Source organism: Bos indicus, chromosome 18, assembly GCF_029378745.1.
Source record: "Bos indicus isolate NIAB-ARS_2022 breed Sahiwal x Tharparkar chromosome 18, NIAB-ARS_B.indTharparkar_mat_pri_1.0, whole genome shotgun sequence".
NCBI classification, from domain to species: Eukaryota; Metazoa; Chordata; class Mammalia; order Artiodactyla; family Bovidae; genus Bos; species Bos indicus.
The window spans coordinates 46382764-46399640 of NC_091777.1; the positions used below are offsets into that span (position 1 = coordinate 46382764).

A 16877-nucleotide genomic window follows, 5' to 3' on the forward strand; every position below is an offset into this window, starting at 1 on the left:
CCTAGTGGCCTCCTCCTCTCCCGGAACCCCTCAAACTTCCCCTCCCTTCCCTCCATGCCACCACCCCCCAACCCAGCTGCCCATCCCCGAGACCCCAGAGTAGACCCCTTCCCCTGCTCCCCTTGCCTCCTCAAACCCCACCCCGCCTAGACCTGCCCGCCCCGCAGTTCCCACCCCCAGCCTCCCCTAGGCGGGGTGGGTGGAGGCCTCCGCCCTACCTCTCACCCCAGGCCCCCGCATCGCCCTCAACGTCTCCCCCTCCTGCTCCCACCCCGGGCTCTGAAGCCAGGAAACCCGGGAGGAAATGACTGAGCCCGTCTCGGTCCCCGCCCGCCAGCGCGCTCCCCTGGCCACACCCTCCGCCTGGACGCAGCCGCCGCCGCTGCCCTCTCCCTACGAGGCTGCCGGCTCGGACCCCCGGCGCTGACGTGAGTGTCTCCTCTGACTCTCCTCCATCCGCTCCCCTCTGCCCAGGCGCCGGGCTCAGGTGGGTACAGACCATCCTCTCGGCGCCTCTCCGCCCCCCATTCATGCTCACTCTCCGTCCCGCTGTCTTCGGCACCGCCATGTGGGCACCGCTCGGCTTCTCCTGCCTCAGTCTCCCCAGTTCGCCTACCTCCCTCTCACTCGCCCAGATCTGCCCAGCATCCCGCTCTATTGTCCCTGCTGGGAGGCCCTCACACCAACTCACTTTTTCCTCTGAGATCAGAAGTACATTACTCACTCTTCCTCTTTCCCCCTCCTTGCTGGCTCCTCGCTCTGAGGACAGCCCCAGAGGGAGGGCCGAGGCCCTCCTATCTCCTTTTCTGTGCCCCAGCGCCTTCCCCTTGCCCAGCAGGGTCAGTCCCAGCCGGCCCATGAGTGCTTCTCCACTTCTTGGGGCAGGGGGACTGCCCTGGGCAGTGGCTGCCTCTTGGAGCCTGGTGTAGACTGATGCTTTTTGTTATCTTTGGGGACCTGAAGAGGGAATGAAGGATTGACTGCTGGAAACCTCCACTTCTGAGACCCTCCCCTTGGCCCCCTTCCCCACAGCCAACCATCAGCCCTAGCAGGGGTCTCTGAAGCCAGAGGGGCCTGCTCAGGGTAAGGAAGGGAGCTGCAGGATCCCGGGGGTTGCCCTGTCCCTGCCTCACTGACATCTTGGCTGACCCCAGCTCTGACTTGCTCTATAGATGTCGCCCTCTGGTCGCCTGTGTCTCTTCATCACCGTTGGCCTGATTCTCCCCACCAGAGGTAAGGCCCAGCCCTTTCTTTCCACCCTGCTGCAGAGCCCCCAGCCCCACTTCAAGTGCCTGTGTTGCTGGGTGGCTGCCTGGTGAATCTGGGTTCTCTCTCCTGTGTTCTCAGTCTTCTACTGAGCTGGCACCAGGAAGCGGGTGCCCCAGTAAGGGGGCCAAGGTTACACCCTGTTAGATACCTCAGACCTGGGTGGCTGCTTCCAGTGAGTCTGGCCAGGGCCTGTCCTGCTGAGCATCCTCCATTTGACGTCCAAGAAGAACTCACAGAGTTTGATTTGGCGGGGAGATGGGTGTAGGTTTTCTACTTGGCAGCCAGGAACCCTCGACTCACAACACAGGAGCTTCCTGGTTCCTCTGGTGATACGTGATTAGGGAAAGGAGGTGAGCTGAGGCCAGTCCAGGAAATGGCAACCCACTCCAGTGTTCTTGCCTGGAGAATCCCAGGGAAGGGGACGCCTGGTGGGCTGCCGTCTCTGGGGTCGCACAGAGTCGGACACGACTGAAGCGACTTAGCAGCAGCAGTAGCAGCAGCACCCTTGCCTGTGAAGTGTCTTCTGAAAACAGTATCTACGGGGGATCCTTGCAGGTGCTTTCTGCATTGCAGGTGCTTGTTTCAGCTTCTGCTCTAATCTATGATGCTATTATGCCCATTTTACAGATGAGGAAACTGAGGCTCAGTGAAGGAAAGTGCCCTGGGCCAGAGGCTAGTGTGTGGAGGGGCTGGGCTCTAACCCCGGAACCCAGAGCAAACTCTGCACTGAAGTTGCCCCATTTCTCTGGGATAAAATGGTTTTCATGTGTTCATTCAGTCGTTCAACAAGTGTTCACTGAGCAGATCTTATTCTAGGCACTGGGGAAACAGCAAGGCATAAAACAGGAGCTTACGTTATAATTGGGAAGGCAGACACCAAATGCATTCAGTAACTTATATTGGGTTGGCCCATAACATCTTATGGAAAAAAACAAATGAACTTTTGGGCCAACCCAATATTATATGCTAGAAGGTGAAAAATGCTATGGAAAGAAAATAGAGGAGAGAAATGAGGCTTGCTTAAATAGAGTGATCAGGGAAGACCTCACCAGAAAGTGACATTCACCAGAAAGTGACATTTGGGCAGATACAAGGAGAGGAGGGGATGAGCCAAGCAGGTATGTGAGGAATAGGAGTTCTGTCTGGAGAGTGTGAGTGACAGCAGACAGGCCGGGCCTGGGTTGGGATGAACAAAGGGTGGGGTGGAAAGAGGAGAGGTCAGAGAGGTGACAGGAGATTGGGTTGGTGGGGGGGACACTTATGGGCCACGTGAGGGCTTTGGCTCTCACCCAGAGCAAGGTGGAGCCAGAGGAAGCACTCAGCCAGCAGCCTGATCTGAATCAGGTTCACAGGCTCCCTCTGGCTGTGTGTGGGGAGCAGGGAGACCAGGGAGGAGGCTGTGCGATGGTCCCTGAGGGAGAGGATGGAGACGGGGCCAGGCTGGGGGCAGTGGCGATTGATAGATAGATACGATATCCGATATCTGATATCCAGCACAGACTGCATGTTAAGCAGTAGGCGAGATTCTTCCCACCTCCATCTCATTTCACCCTTTCTACAGTCTTGATAATTCAAGAATTATCTCCATTTTGCAGAGGGGGCAACCAGGGCTCAGAAGGACGGGTTTCACTTGCTCCAGGTCACACAGCAAGGAAGTTATTGGGAACAGAATTTGAGATCAGGCCCCTGGCTGACTCTAGCACCTGGGCGTACTTGCCTTAACTGCCTCTCTCATCCCACACGGATGGACAGGGAGAGGCAGCTGGAGGTAGGGTGCTGCGGTGTTAGCATTTCTAAAATATTTTCACCAAAGCTGATCGGTCAACTGCTGCTCCACCAGCAGACCACCAAGGTTTCAGAAGGGAGGGGAGGGTAGGAGTGTTGGTGAGAGAAGGGGGACCAAAGGCTCCCCCCTGACTTCTCATCCTTGATTTTCCAGGACAGACATCAAAGGAGGTCACAATTCCAACAGAACCAGCGACTGAAATCATTCCTGTCCCTACTCCAGCCCCAGATGATGAACAAGGAATGGGTCTGTCAACATCCTTTCACAGCAACAAAAATCTCAAGCTTGAACCAAATGAGAGTTTTTGGGTTTGTGTAACTGAAAAGTCCAGGGATAAACCTTCAGGCATGGCTCCGTCCAGGCTCAGTTCATCCCGCTGCTCACAGCACCACAATGAGAAACCTTGTCCCTTCCTCCTTGAGCACTTACAGCACAAATGAAGGGACAGTCATGGCTCTAAATACTTACCCTGCATTCACTCCCTCAGTCCTCACACAGGCCCTCTGAGAAAGAAATGAGGACTATCCTCATTTTACAGGAGGCTCAGAGTCACTCGCCCAAGGAGTCACCAAAAGTCAGTGACACACCAGGGATGAGGGTCCAGGAACCTGGCTGTGAAGTTTACTCATGACCATGTGGGGCACAGGAACACCGACTTGCCCTGCCACCAGCGGCACGTGAAAGGGTCCCCCTTTCTCACCCCCACAGCGACATTTATCCGTGGACATCTTTGATTTTAGCCAGCCTGGTTCAGGGAGAAGGACCCTTGTTGTTTTCTGCAGGTCCATGATTCACTCCTTTCTCACCCTCCCTGCCTTTCTCTTCTGCCCTGAGTAGAAGCAACACCAAACCAGATGGACACCCAGACCCAGCAACCGATGGAAACGGAGGTGCTGCTAACAACAGGTCAGGGGACGGACAAGAGCACAACGCAAGGTAGACCTGGGACTAAAACAGCAACGTACTTGAGTTGTGTTTAATTCTCCATCTAGGGCAGCATTTCCCTCAGTACGTTTCTCAGAGCATCCGTTTGGGGAATTAATACATTTTTCCAATTTTTTTTTTTTTTTGGTTTGCGGTTAAAGATATTTGGGAAACTCTTGAGTTAAACACGTTTCTATCTGCTGGGACTTCTCAGAGTCATAATAAAGCTTATTTGCAGCAGGCATCCCAAGAGGGACCATCTATCTGGTTTGCAGCATTTCCAAATTTGATAGACTCAGAGACCCTCTTTTTTTTTTTTTTTAATGTAACTTGATTAAATTAATTAATTAATTTTATTTTGGTTGCACTGGGTCTTGGTTGCACTGAGTCTTCGTTGCAGTACTCGGGCTTCTCTTTTTGTTACGGGCTCTACCGTGGGCCCCATAATTGTGGCCCTTGGGCTTAGTTGCTCTGAGGCATGTGGGATCTTCCTGGACCAGGGGTCAAACCTGTGTCCCCTACATTAGAAGGCGGATTCTTAACCACTGAACAATCAGGGAAGTCCCTCCAAGACCCTGAATAGATTCAGGTCCCTTCATAGGGCTGGTGCGGGAAATGTGCCTGTGGGTTTATCCTTGGTGTGCTAAGTCGCTTCAGTCGTGTCCGACTCTGTGCGACCCCATAGACGGCAGCCCACCAGGCTCCCCCGTCCCTGGGATTCTCCAGGCAAGAACACTGGAGTGGGTTGCCATTTCCTTCTCCAATGCATGAAAGGGAAAAGTGAAAGTGAAGTCGCTCAGTCCTGTCCGACTCTTCGCGACCCCATGGACTGCAGCGCACCAGGCTCCTCCGTCCATGGGATTTTCCAGGCAAGAGTACTGGAGTGGGGTGCCATTGCCTTCTCCTATCCTTGGTGTAGATCTTCTTAATGTTAGACCAGGAGCTTTTCAGTTATAAAATTCAGAAAACCCAACTGAAAAAAAATATTATTAGCAATATATGCTTTGTTAAGTACAGAGGCACTAATGTCAGGCACAGCTGGGTCAAAGAGCTCAAGCACTGTCATCACGACTTTCTTCCTCTCTCAGCTCTTCTGTCTTCATTCTGAAGAGGGCTTTCCCCTCTTTAGTGGCAAAAGTGGTCCACTAGTTCTAAGTTGCAATTACAAACTCAGCAACTAGAGTGCCTCTCTAGCTACACGGCCTAGAGCTGACTCTCATTGGCCCAGGTGGGGTCACGTGCCCATGACTGACCAATGGGAGCCTGGGAAATGAACAGCTCCGATTGGTCAGGGCTGAGTCTTGTGCCCCATCATGGGGCTGGAAAACCCAGTCAACTCTGTGTGAACCAATTAGACCAAGAGTAAGGGAAGAGGTGACTCACCACAGGACAAGTGAGTCAATGTTACCGGAGGTAACATTTGGGAAAGGGAGATGAGCGGAAATAAAGGTAATAGGTGGTTTCTAATGCCTGTTTGATGGCCCATATTTGAGAAGCAGCCCCCACTGGAAGTCCTATAGCTTAGGCCACTCACAACCTGGAATGCATGCATGGTTGCTCAGGTTGGGCACTGCACAAGGGCACTAATGGGGAAAGTCCTCCCCCTGTAGATTTTTGTTGTTGTTGTTATCATTGTTATAACTTCCCAGTGATGACAGTAACGCATCTCTTGCTGACAGAGTCTGTCTATTAAAACAATTTTACAACAGATGGAAATACGATGTCTTGGGGGAAGGGAGTTTTTTTTTAATTTTGTACAACCATGGGGGTGGGGGTATAGCAGCTGTTTCCACATTTTCCAGTTGAGAAAACATCTTCATATTTCTGGATTCTCTTACTCTGAGTCCTTGCTGACCTGGGTTACTCTATGTGTTCTTCTATATCCCTGGTTATACATGATGAAAATTCAGCTGGGCCGAGGGGGTCAAGGAGCCAAGAGTAAAAGGCACTGCTGAATCTCAAGCTTGCCCAGCCCCCACAGAGCTTCTCTTTCTCCTGCGTCTTTGTTCTCTCGTGCTGGAGCTTGTCTTTCACCTGGAAAGGAAGTGGCTCCATCACCTGCAGGCTCAGAACTTCTGAGTTTCACCCAGCATCTGCCGAAAATTTTAACTTGGAATTTGAAAGGTCCTAGCGAAGGATGGGGCTTCCCAGGTGGCTCAGTGGTAAAGAACCCGCCTGCCAATGCAGGAGATATAAGAGATGCGAGTTTGATCCCTGGGTCGGAAGATTCCCTGGAGAAGGGCACGGCAACCCACTCCAGTATTCTTGCCTGGAGAATCCCCTGGACAGGGGAGCCTGGCAAGTTACAGTCCATAGGGTAGCACAGAGTTGGACACAACTGAAGCCTCTGAGCGCTACAGGAACGGATGAGACTGGGTCACATGCTCCCCCTTGTGGCTGGGTTACCATAGGAGACTGAGATGGTCTGGGGAAGCAGCAACATTTCCCGAGAGAAAGGTGGACGGACTGATCACAGAAGGGGGGAGTCGGAGCCAAGTAGACAATACAACAATGTGCTGAGGGTTTGCTCCATGCACTGTGCTAAGCTTTTACGTGATCAGTCATTTAGTACTGATCACTATCCTACATGGTAGGAGCTGTTGGTACCCCATTTTACACGGAAGAAAACTGAAGCCCAGAGAGGTTACTCGGCAGGCCTTAGGCCACACAGTGCAAAATGGCAGAACCAAAATTTGAGCCCAGGCTTCCTCACACTGGGGGAGGGGGCAATAAGCCCTACATACCGCTGAGGCTGTCCTTTTACATTTCCTGTGATCCTTCCATCTTTGCCCATGACTTTGCTGCTCCCTTTTCTTGGAAAAAGCTTTCCTGAACATCTTGTAACCTTTGGCTGTCGGTTCATGTTTAGGAAGTGAGGCGCTGAGGCTGGCCTGGGGAGCCAGTCATGAGGCAGTTTCTCTGCTTGCTGACTTCACATCTGGGCATCCGTCAGGGGTGACCACCTTACTGGGGATGCTTCTCAGTGCCAGAGGGGCAGGACTTTCCTGGGGGATAGTCATGTTTTTACAAAGAGGAACCCTCTGATGTTTTTGGTCTGGGAGCAGAGGTGATATTCAACATGTTTTCGAACCAGTATCTTCAAGTTCTGTGACTCGGTCAAGATCCTGGAGGCCCTTGTCTGGGTCTGACAGATGTTACCGTTTATTCCTGATCATGGGGCCATCCAGAAGGTCAGAGAGGGGCCAGGAGCTCCTCGGGGGTTAGCAAGCTAGCCTGGGCTGGTGGTCTTAATCAGGGTGAGCACCTGCCACTCCTGGCTGCCTCCGTGGGTTGGCGGGGGGGAACCTGTGCCAGCTCACTGAATGTAGGTGTGGGAGAGGGGCTACTCCCAAAGATCATCAATGGTGTCTCTCGTTCCTCTCCCTGGGTCACTCCTGCCCTCCACCATCCTCTGGCTGCTCTCTCTGCCGATCCCATTCAAGGCTCCACGCCCTCCAAGACGAAATCCCCTGCCAATCCCACTCAAGGCTCCACGCCCTCCAAGACACGATCCCCAAGCAGGCACGAGAGGAAGAACTCCATCCTCAGACAGCCTGGTCAGTAACTCCCTTCTCAGACTGGACACAGGCTATTTCTTGTTCACTGTGTGTTCTTAGTACCTCAATACTGCATAGCACAGAAGAATGCTCAGTAGCCAGGTGTTGGGTGAACACCTGACTTCAGGGCAGGTATTCTTGTGAGTGACTAAAGGGTGGGCACACAGTAAATGTCCGAATAGATGAATGAATGTGTGAGTGTTGCATAGAGATGACTCCAAAACCCAGTGGCTTAAAATGACAATCATTTATTTAGCACTCAGATCTGCAATTTGGAAGTCTAGTCTGGGCTTGGCTGGGTGCTTCTCTGGTCTCAGATGGATTTACTTGTGCATTGGAGATCAGTTTGGAGTCAGCAGAGAGCTCTGTGTATAGGGGCACCTTGATTCTTCCCCTCCTGGCCTCATCTTCCACTTCCTGTGCAGCCAGCCTCAGTGAACAGATGGAAACGATACAGCCATGGATCACATAGACAGCTCATTCACTCATTCATTCAAACAATATTCACTGAGCACTTATTGTGGGCCAGGCCCTCCTCTAGGTGCCAGGAGTACAGAAGTGAATGAGACAGATGAAAATTTCTCCCTTCATGGAGCAGATGTTCTCGTGAGAGAGAGACAGTAAATAAGGATCATAACTGTATATAACAAGTTAATAATAGCCATATATTAAGTTGCTGTCAAGAAAAATGAAGGGGGAAAAAAAAAACGACGCAACAGAGTTAGGGTGAGAGAGTAGTCAGAGAGCATTTTCTGTAAAAGGCCAGGGAGACCTCAATGAGAAGAAGCTAAGGGGAACCATGTGGATGCCCGAGGAAAGGACCCTCTGGCAGTAGAAACGGCCAGTGCAAAGGCCCTGGGGTGAGCAGGGTTTCGCACAGTTCACCCATGGGGAATGGGGGTGGGAGTAAAGCACAGTGAGTAAGGGGATAATCGAGAAGAGTTTAGAGGTGATGGGAACCTGATTGGGTCCTTGTGAGGACTTCAGGTTTTGCCCTAAGTGCACCAAGGCTGAGATACAGGTTTCTCCTCTCTGACTCTCTCACTCTCCAATTCGCTCCATAAGCCTTTGCTCCCTTCTTTCCCCTCCAGGTTCAAAGGAGGATGACCCCTTCTTCTATGGTAAGTTACTCTTGGGAGGCGGTGGGGGAAGGAGGCTGAAGGCCCTTCTCATCACACTCCTCCATTTCTCTCTCTGCAGACGAGGACACTCTCCGGAAACGGGGGCTGATGGTAGCAGCAGTGCTGTTCATCACAGGCATCGTCATCCTCACCAGTGAGAATGGGGGCTGGGTGGGAGAGGCATCAGGAGTGGGAGGGAGGAGACCTTGGCTTACACTCTGACCAGACAGGATTTGAAGGGCCCCTAACAAGGTCATTTTAAAGGAGACATATCCATATAAACTGGGCTTCACAGGTGGTTCAGTGGTAAAGAATCCACCTACCAATGCAGGAGCTGCAGGTTCAATCCCTTGATCGGAAAGAGCCCCTGGAGAAGGAAATGGCAACCCACTCCAGTATTCTTGCCTGGGAAATCCAATCCAGACAGAATAGCCTGGTGGGCTACAGTCTGTGGGATTGCAAAGAGTCAGACACGACTGAGTGACTGAGAATGCACATCCATGTAAACCATGGAATTCAGTGGTTTAAGATGATAACCATTTACTGACCTCTCGTTTCTGCACTTTGGAAACATAGTCTGGGCTCAGCTGGGTGGTTCTTCTGGTTGCTGCTGGATTTATTCATGCCTCTGAGGGCATTTGCGGGTCAGCAGGGATCTGTTTGAATGGGAACATCAGGTCTTCACCTGGTGGTCTTCTCTAGCAGACCAGCCTGGGCTTGTTCACATGGCAGGGGAATGCAATGGTGCAACTCCCCAGGAGTAGCAACACCTGGGAGCTGTGATGCGCAGCCTGAGGCAGTGAGGGGAAGGAGCAGCTGCACCAGGGCCTGGTGAGAGATGGAGCTGGAGGACGGGGCCCCAAACAGGAGCTGTGGCTCCAGAGAGAGGTTTCCAGCCACTGGTTGCTGGTAAGCTCCCCAGGAAGGAGCAGGGCAGGGGTTGAGAGGATCAGACACCTCAGCCTCATTCTCCTTTTGCCCTCGTCTGTCCCACCAGGCTGTGCTCAGCCTCCCAGGGCCTAGTGTCAGGCAGGAAAGGGGGACAAAGGGAGGATTTCAAGCAGAGAAACTAGTTTTTTTAATAATGCTACAGATTAAATAAAATACAAGGGCCACCAGTTTGCAAGCTCTCAGTTAAACTGTATAACCCACGCCAAGTTTTATGACCTCTCTTGTCCAGCTTCCTCATCAGGAAAAGGGGCACAGCCATATCTTTTTGCCTTAAGGTGGGAGGCAGAACCTGGATAGAATTAAAAAGAGATCACTGATACGTGCCTGATTGGTGTTGAATAAGGGAGTCAAGCACTGTTGACTCAGTTTTTCAACTCATATTTATAGATCCTGACTTTGTGCCAGGCACTGTGCTCTCCCCTGTGGGAAAAGTGAGGCTCAGAGAGTTGCAAAGTTTGCCCAAGGTCACAGAGCACATAAAAATCAGGGAAGGGCTGGACCTATGTCTGTGTGAGGGCAGAGCCTGAATGTTACCTCTAGGACTCTAAATTGTTCCAGTGACATTTGTGAGCACCTACTCTGTGCCCGGGCTTCCCAGGTGGCACTAGTTGTAAAGAATTCACCTGCCAATGCAGGAGACACAAGAGACGCAGATTCAATCCCTGGGTCTGGAAGATCCCCCTGAGTAGGAAATGGCAACCCACTCCAGTATTTTTGCCTGGAAAAATCCCATGGACAGAGGAGCTTGGCAGGTTACAGCTCATGGGGTGGCAAAGAGTCAGACACGACTGAGCACACACACACACACACACTCCCTGTGCCCTCCTGTGCTGTGATGCTGGGGACCCTGGTCCCCACCATTAGGGAACTCACAGCTGGTAGGAGATCACAATAAATAGGTCAATGCTTTCATGAGCAGTGTGAATACAGAAAAAGAGACTTGCCAAGAGGAAAATAAAGATGAGATTGAGAAGGATGAGAAGAGGCACTTCCTCTTAAGAGGTCAAAGCAGAATGGATTCTGATGATGAGAAAGATGATTTTAAAAAGCAGGCAGAGGGAGAAGCAAGTGGAAAGCCCTGGAGGCAGGAATGAGCTGAGCTTGTTAAAATAACCAAGGGAAGAGGCGGAGTGGCTGGGAAGGTGTGAGAGAAGAGGAGTAGGAGATGAGTCCAGAGGGAGGGAAGGGTAGGTAAGGGTGGCAGCTGGGAGATAGAAAAGGGCTGTTTTCTGAAGTTCCCTTTGTTTTCTTTCTTTAAAAAAAATTATTTAGTTGGCTGCTTTGATGGCTCAGATGGTAAAGAATCTGTCTGCAATGCAGATCCCTGGGTCAGGAAGATCCCCTGGAGAAGGGAATGGCAACCCACTCCAGTATTCTTGCCGGGAGAATCCCATGAACAGAGGAGCCTGGTGGGCTACAGTCCATGGGGTCATAAAGAGTCGGACACGGCTGAGCGACTAACACACGCTTTCACACATTTTGTGTCTTAGTTGGCTACAACATGCAGGTTCTTAGTTGAGGCACGTAGGATCTAGTTCCCTGACCAGGGATTGAACCTGGGCCCCCTGCTCTGGGAGCAGAGTCTTAACTGCTGCACCTCCATGGAAGTCCCCCTCCTTTGTTTTCTAAGATCCCCCTCATTTGCTTTGGCCCAACCCCCTGGCCTTCCGGCTCTCCTTTAATCCCTCCTGTCTACTCCTCCCTCACTCAGGGCCTTAGAACTGACTGTTCCCTATGTCTGGAACACCCTTCCTCCAGATGTCCACGTGGCTTCCCTCTCATCCCTTTCAGGTCTCTGCTCAAATATCACCTTCCCTGTGAGGCACGTCTAGTCATCGCCATGAGGATTCCCCCAACTCCTGGGCCTCCCTGCCTCCTTCCTTGTTTTATTTTTCGTTATAGCGCTCATCACTGACTCATCACCGTCTGTACACTTGACTTAGGTCTTTTCTCATTGTCCATCTCCCCCACTGGTAAGTCAGTGCTCCCAAAGCAGGGATTGCCTCCGTTCGTGCTCCTGGCCGTGTTGCCGTGTCCCCATTGCCTAGGTCACTGCCTGGCCCAGAGTAGGTGCACAGTAAATATTTGCTGAACACGTGAATGACCCCTGGGGACCCTTGAGCCGGCTCTTCCCCATCAGCTTCTTGTCACTTGCTCAGAGTTGCCTTGGAGCCTTCTGAGGGACAGGGCGGATGGGCCTCATCCTCCAGCATCCAGATCACACGTAATAATCAGCATTGTTCTGACTCACGACTGAACTGTTTCTTTCACCCCAGGTGGCAAGTGCAGACAGTTGCCCCGATTGTGCTGGAATCGTGACAGATGAGTCCGTAGGAAGCAGGGGCTGACGATCTAATGGGCACCCCGAGACTGAGCCCCCACTGGCTCGCTGTGACCTTGCAGGACCTACAACAAAGCCCAGCCTGAGAGAGAAGAGGTGGATGGAGCCAGATCCAGGACTGATGGCCTGAGCCCCCTGCTCTCCCAGTCCTGCCTGCCTGAGGACTGCCTGCCCCCGTTTATCCATTTTGTTCAGACAGGAAGTAAAGCCCTGTGTTCTCTGTCCCTTGGTCTCTGATCATTCTTGACCAGGGAGTGGAACAAAGTGGCGGGGGCTGGGGCAGGGCCCCCAGGAGAAAGATGGGAAGGTCACAGACTCCGGAACCTAGGTGAGGGATACAGTAAACCAAGCCAGCAGGGGTGAGGTGGGAGGGATGAGGGGTGGGCCTCGGGAAGATTGACCAATAGAGAGTCAGCGCTGGATTCTGCCCAGGGCAGATGGAGACCCTCTGCAGGTGTGTGTGCAGAGCCAAAGCCAGCTTGGCCCCTGATGTTGGGAGGTGGTGCTGGTAACTGGGCAATTACAAATGGAGGCCCCAGGCCCACGGCAACTGGCTTTTTCCCCACTCTGGGTACCTCCAGCACGTGAGTGTGGACACCCCACCCTGCACATCCAAGCTCCAGCCATACTCCTGGTTCCCTCTTGGTTTAGGGTGTGTCCACAAGAAGGCCACTAGAGTGGGCTCAGAGTAGTTTGGGTGGGGAATTCCAGGGTCCTGGGGTCCCATAGCATGGTCGAGAAGGGGTATAGGCCCCAGTGGGCACTTCCTGAAGACCCTTGGGTTCTGTTGCCTGTGGGGAGGAACTCAACCAGGTTAGTCAAAAATAGACCCTTGGAATCACAGGGCTGGGGGTGGAGACCTCTGCCCAGGGTCAAGGGTCATCGTGCCAAAGCAAAGAGACAGGGTCCGGTTCAAAGTGGTTGCATAACAATGTTTCACAAACTTCTGGTCACAGCCTGTTCACAGGTTACAAAATCAGTTTAGTGGGCTGTGAGTAGCATTTAAAAAAAAAAAAGAAGGAAAATGAGTAATAAAATAGAAACGGAAGTATCAGAAAAGAAAATAATATGATTTGGGGCTTCCCTGGTGGTTCAGTGGCAAAGAATCTGCCTACCAATGTAGGAGACAAGAGTTTGATCCCTGATCCAGGAAGATCCCACATGCTGTGGAGCGACCAAGTGCTGCAACTATTGAGCCCCACTGGGCAGCTACTGAAGCCTGTGTACCCTAGAGCCTGTGCTTTGCAACAAGAGAAGCCACTGCAATGAGGAGCCTTTGTACTGCAACAAATAGTAGCCGCCGCTTGCCACGGCTAGAGAAAACCCCCCCCCCCCCCCCCCCCCCCCCCCCCCCCCCCCCGCACAGCAACAAAGACCCAGCACAGCCAAAAATAAATAAATTAAATTAAAAAAAAGAAAACAATATGACTATGTATATATATTCTCTTCTCAATTTTTGCCACATTTTCGTCACACCTGTATTATTATTCATTTATTTATAGAGAAACTCTCATTTTAACTTAAAAAATATTTTTAAAAGCACACTAATATTTGGAAAATCTGTATTGTTTCATATAAATAACAGGTAGCCCTAAAGATACATTCAATTAAAACGCATATATTGCATATGCTATATTTTGTATATATGTCTATATGTGACATATGTGTATACATATGTGTAACGTATGCATATTATATGTGTGATATGTACATTATATGTACATGATATATGGTAGTAGTACTGTCGGTCACTTAGTTGTGTCCAACTCTTTGCAGCTCCAAGGACTGCAGCATGCCAGGCTTCCCTGTCCTTGACTATCTCCCAGAGTTTGCTTAAACTTATGTCCATTGAGTCGATGATGCCATCCGACTATCTCATCTTCTGTCACCCACTTCTTTTCCTCCCCTCAATCTTTCCCAGTATCAGGATCTTTTCCAATGAGTCAGTTCTTCGCATCATGTGGCCAAAGTATTGGAGTGGAGACCTAGTACTGCTTGATATGAATAGAAAATAGCCATAAAGATAAATCCAATGAAGACAAACAAGAAAAAAGATATATTGTGTTTGAGCTGGATACTGAGTTGCTGACTGAGGGCTCTGAGTTGGAGGCCAGAGTCTGATCCATTGGAGGACACCATAAGGTGTCAGGGATGTGGTTGTTACCTTACTGCCCAAAGATACTGCAGACCTTGAGAGGCCCAAGACCACCCTCACTTCTGATGCCAACTACACGGCTGGGTGTGCCCAAGACCACCTTCAGGTTCAATAATTCACTAGAAGGACTCACAGAACTCAGTGAAAGCCATTATACTCACAGTTATGCTTCCTGGTAGCACAGGCAGTAAAGAATCTGCCTGCAGTAAAGTAGACCTGGTTTCGATCCCAGGGTTGGGAGGATCCCCTAGAGAAGGGAATGGCTACCCACTCCAGTAGTCTTGCCTGGAGAATTCCATAGACAGAGGAGCCTGGTGGGCTACAGTCTCTGCGGTCGCAGAGTTGGACATAGCAAAGTGACTAACACACACACACACACATACCAGAAGAGCTCCAGCCGTGAAACTCCCGGGTGTTCTCTCCCAGTGGAGCAGTGGACGGTGCTAAGTTCTGGCAGCCGTGTGTGATAATACTGCCAGTCGGGGAAGCTCCCACAAGATTTGGTGTCAAAGTTTTTATTGGAGCTCAGTCACAAAGACATGACTGACCACCTGTGTGGTCATCTTACTTTCCGGTCCCTCTGGCTGATACCTGTGACCCAAAGCTGCTGCCGTCAATCCCATTGTTAGAAACTAAGCTGGCCCAAGGCCCCCAGGTAAAGAAAGACACTCTTTTCAGGCAGGACATTCCAGGGGTTTAGAGATTACCTTCCAGGAGCTGAGCACAAAAGCTAGCTGTCTCTACTAAACAGAGTTTTCTCTTATATCATTAAAAGATATTCAAGGGCTTCCCTGGTGGCTCAGTGATTAAGAATCCACCTGCTAATGCAGGAGATGCAGGTTCAATCACTGATTTGGGAAAATCCCTGATCCATGGGCCACAGCTATTGAGCCTGTGTTCTAGAGTCCAGGAGCAGCAACTACTGAGTCCATGTGCTCTGAGGGCCCTGCAGCCTGTGCTCTGAAACCAAGAGAAGCTGCAGCAATGAGAAGCCACCGCAGTGAGAAGCCCGCATACAACTGGAGAGTAGCCCCCGCTCACCACAACTAGAGAAATGCCTGTGCAGCAACAAAGACCCAGCACAGCCAAAAATAAATAGTAAATCAAACTATTTTTAAAAGACATTCAAAAAGCAATTTATTCTTGTGATGCAATTCAATGTGAGTTAATATTGTTTGGGGCCTAAAACCATTTCCTGTGCCTCCACTGGTGCATAGCCTGGACTCGAGGAATCACCAGCTCAGGGGCACACCTGACTGCCTCTCAGGAAGAAGTATGGCAGAGCTGACCTACTTCATTCATAACTAGGGGAATTATGTTAGGTGTTAGGTGTCCATTCCCCGCCTCATGCCATTTTCCCATGGGGTAGAGATGAAAACACTGATATTGTGTTTTGAAGATGCCCATGATATGGAGTTTTGGATCCAGATTCAGCTCTGCCAATTAGAGGCTCTTATATGAAATTTGGAGGTTTCCCAGGTGGCTCAGTGGTAAAGAATCAGCCTGCCAATGCAGAAGACACATGTTGGATCCCTGGGTCAGGAAGATCCCCTGCAGGAGGACATGGTAACCCATTCCAGTATTCTTGCCTGGAAAATCCAATGGACAGAATAGCCTTGTGGGCTCCATGGGGTCACCAAGAGTCAGACGTGACAGAAACGACTTAGCACTCATGCATGCGTATGAAATTTGGAAGGCCAAAGAGATCATCTTTTTGCTCAATTGGCTACTTTCTGCTGGTAAGGAGGGTTGCCAAGGTGATGAGTTTGGGACCACATCATTCCAGTATCTAGTCACTAGCTTTGTGGGCATGAAGAGGCAGTTACACATGCATGTGCACACACACGCACACACACAGGGGATTTCTAAATGGCCAATAAACACATGAAAAGATGTTCAATATCACTAGTCATGAGCAAAAAAGTAACTGAAGATAAGAATGAGACAGTACCACATGCAGAATGGCTAAAATTAGAAAGACTAACAATATCAAGTGCTGCAGAAGATGTGGAGCAAGCAGAATTTTCAGACATTGCTGTAAATTGGAGTGTAAATCAGTACAGTCACTTCAGAAAACTATCAGTTCTTTAATACTTATTTATTTGGGCTGTGCCAGTTCTTAGTTGCAGCATGTGGGGTCTAGTTCCCTGACCAGGGATGGAATCTGGAGCCTCTGCCTTGTTAGTCTGGATCCCTAAAGTACCAGGGAAGTCCCTATCAGTTCTTTAAAAAGGTGAATGTATGTTGAACATATGATCTAACAATTCAATTCTTAAATATCTGTCCAAGAGAAAGGAAACCAGGTGTCCAGAAATGAGTTGTACTACACAAGTGTTTATAGCAGCAGTATTTATAATGACTAAGAACTAGAAATGGTCTAAATGTCCATCAGCATAGGTGAGTGGATACAAACTGCAGCAAATTTAGTGATGGAACACTATTCAGCAATGAAAAGAATTCCTGGTACGCATGACGACGTGAACAAATCTCAAAAGCATTGTCATGAGTGGAAGGCACCAGATAGAGAGGAACCCACACTGTATAATTCCATTTATGTGAAGTTCTAGTGTAAGCAAACTGAACTGATGGTAACAGAAGTCAGAATAATAGTGGCCTCCTCTACTGCCACATTGCCTTTACTATGAAAGCAGGAGGCTGATGGAGAAGGGATAGGGGGGGACTTTCTTGAAGGATTAAAGTGTTCTATACCCTGACAGCGATACAGATAAACTGAATGTACCTATTGATCAGAACTGGCTGAACTGTATACTTC

At 50.3% G+C, this 16877-nt stretch overlaps 1 protein-coding gene across 7 annotated transcripts; it reads left to right on the top strand.

Annotated features, from left to right (window-relative positions):
* Positions 1 to 273: 273 nt before the first annotated feature.
* FXYD5 (FXYD domain containing ion transport regulator 5) lies at positions 274 to 12173 on the top strand. 7 transcript variants are annotated; one of them, XM_070772147.1, is made up of 9 exons: positions 278 to 428; positions 964 to 1083; positions 1173 to 1233; positions 3209 to 3301; positions 3893 to 3991; positions 7423 to 7536; positions 8628 to 8657; positions 8737 to 8811; positions 11885 to 12173. In XM_070772147.1, exons 3-9 carry the CDS (start codon positions 1173 to 1175, stop codon positions 11932 to 11934), a joined length of 522 nt encoding a protein of 173 aa, XP_070628248.1. In that variant the 5' UTR covers positions 278 to 428; positions 964 to 1083; the 3' UTR covers positions 11935 to 12173. The 7 variants fall into 7 exon arrangements, 6 of the variants coding, with proteins under 6 accessions (XP_070628246.1, XP_070628248.1, XP_070628250.1 ...); XR_011561769.1 differs by lacking the exon at positions 964 to 1083 and adding an exon at positions 11400 to 11581 and having other exon boundaries at positions 282 to 487; XM_070772146.1 differs by having other exon boundaries at positions 331 to 487.
* The last annotated feature ends 4704 nt before the right edge of the window (positions 12174 to 16877 follow it).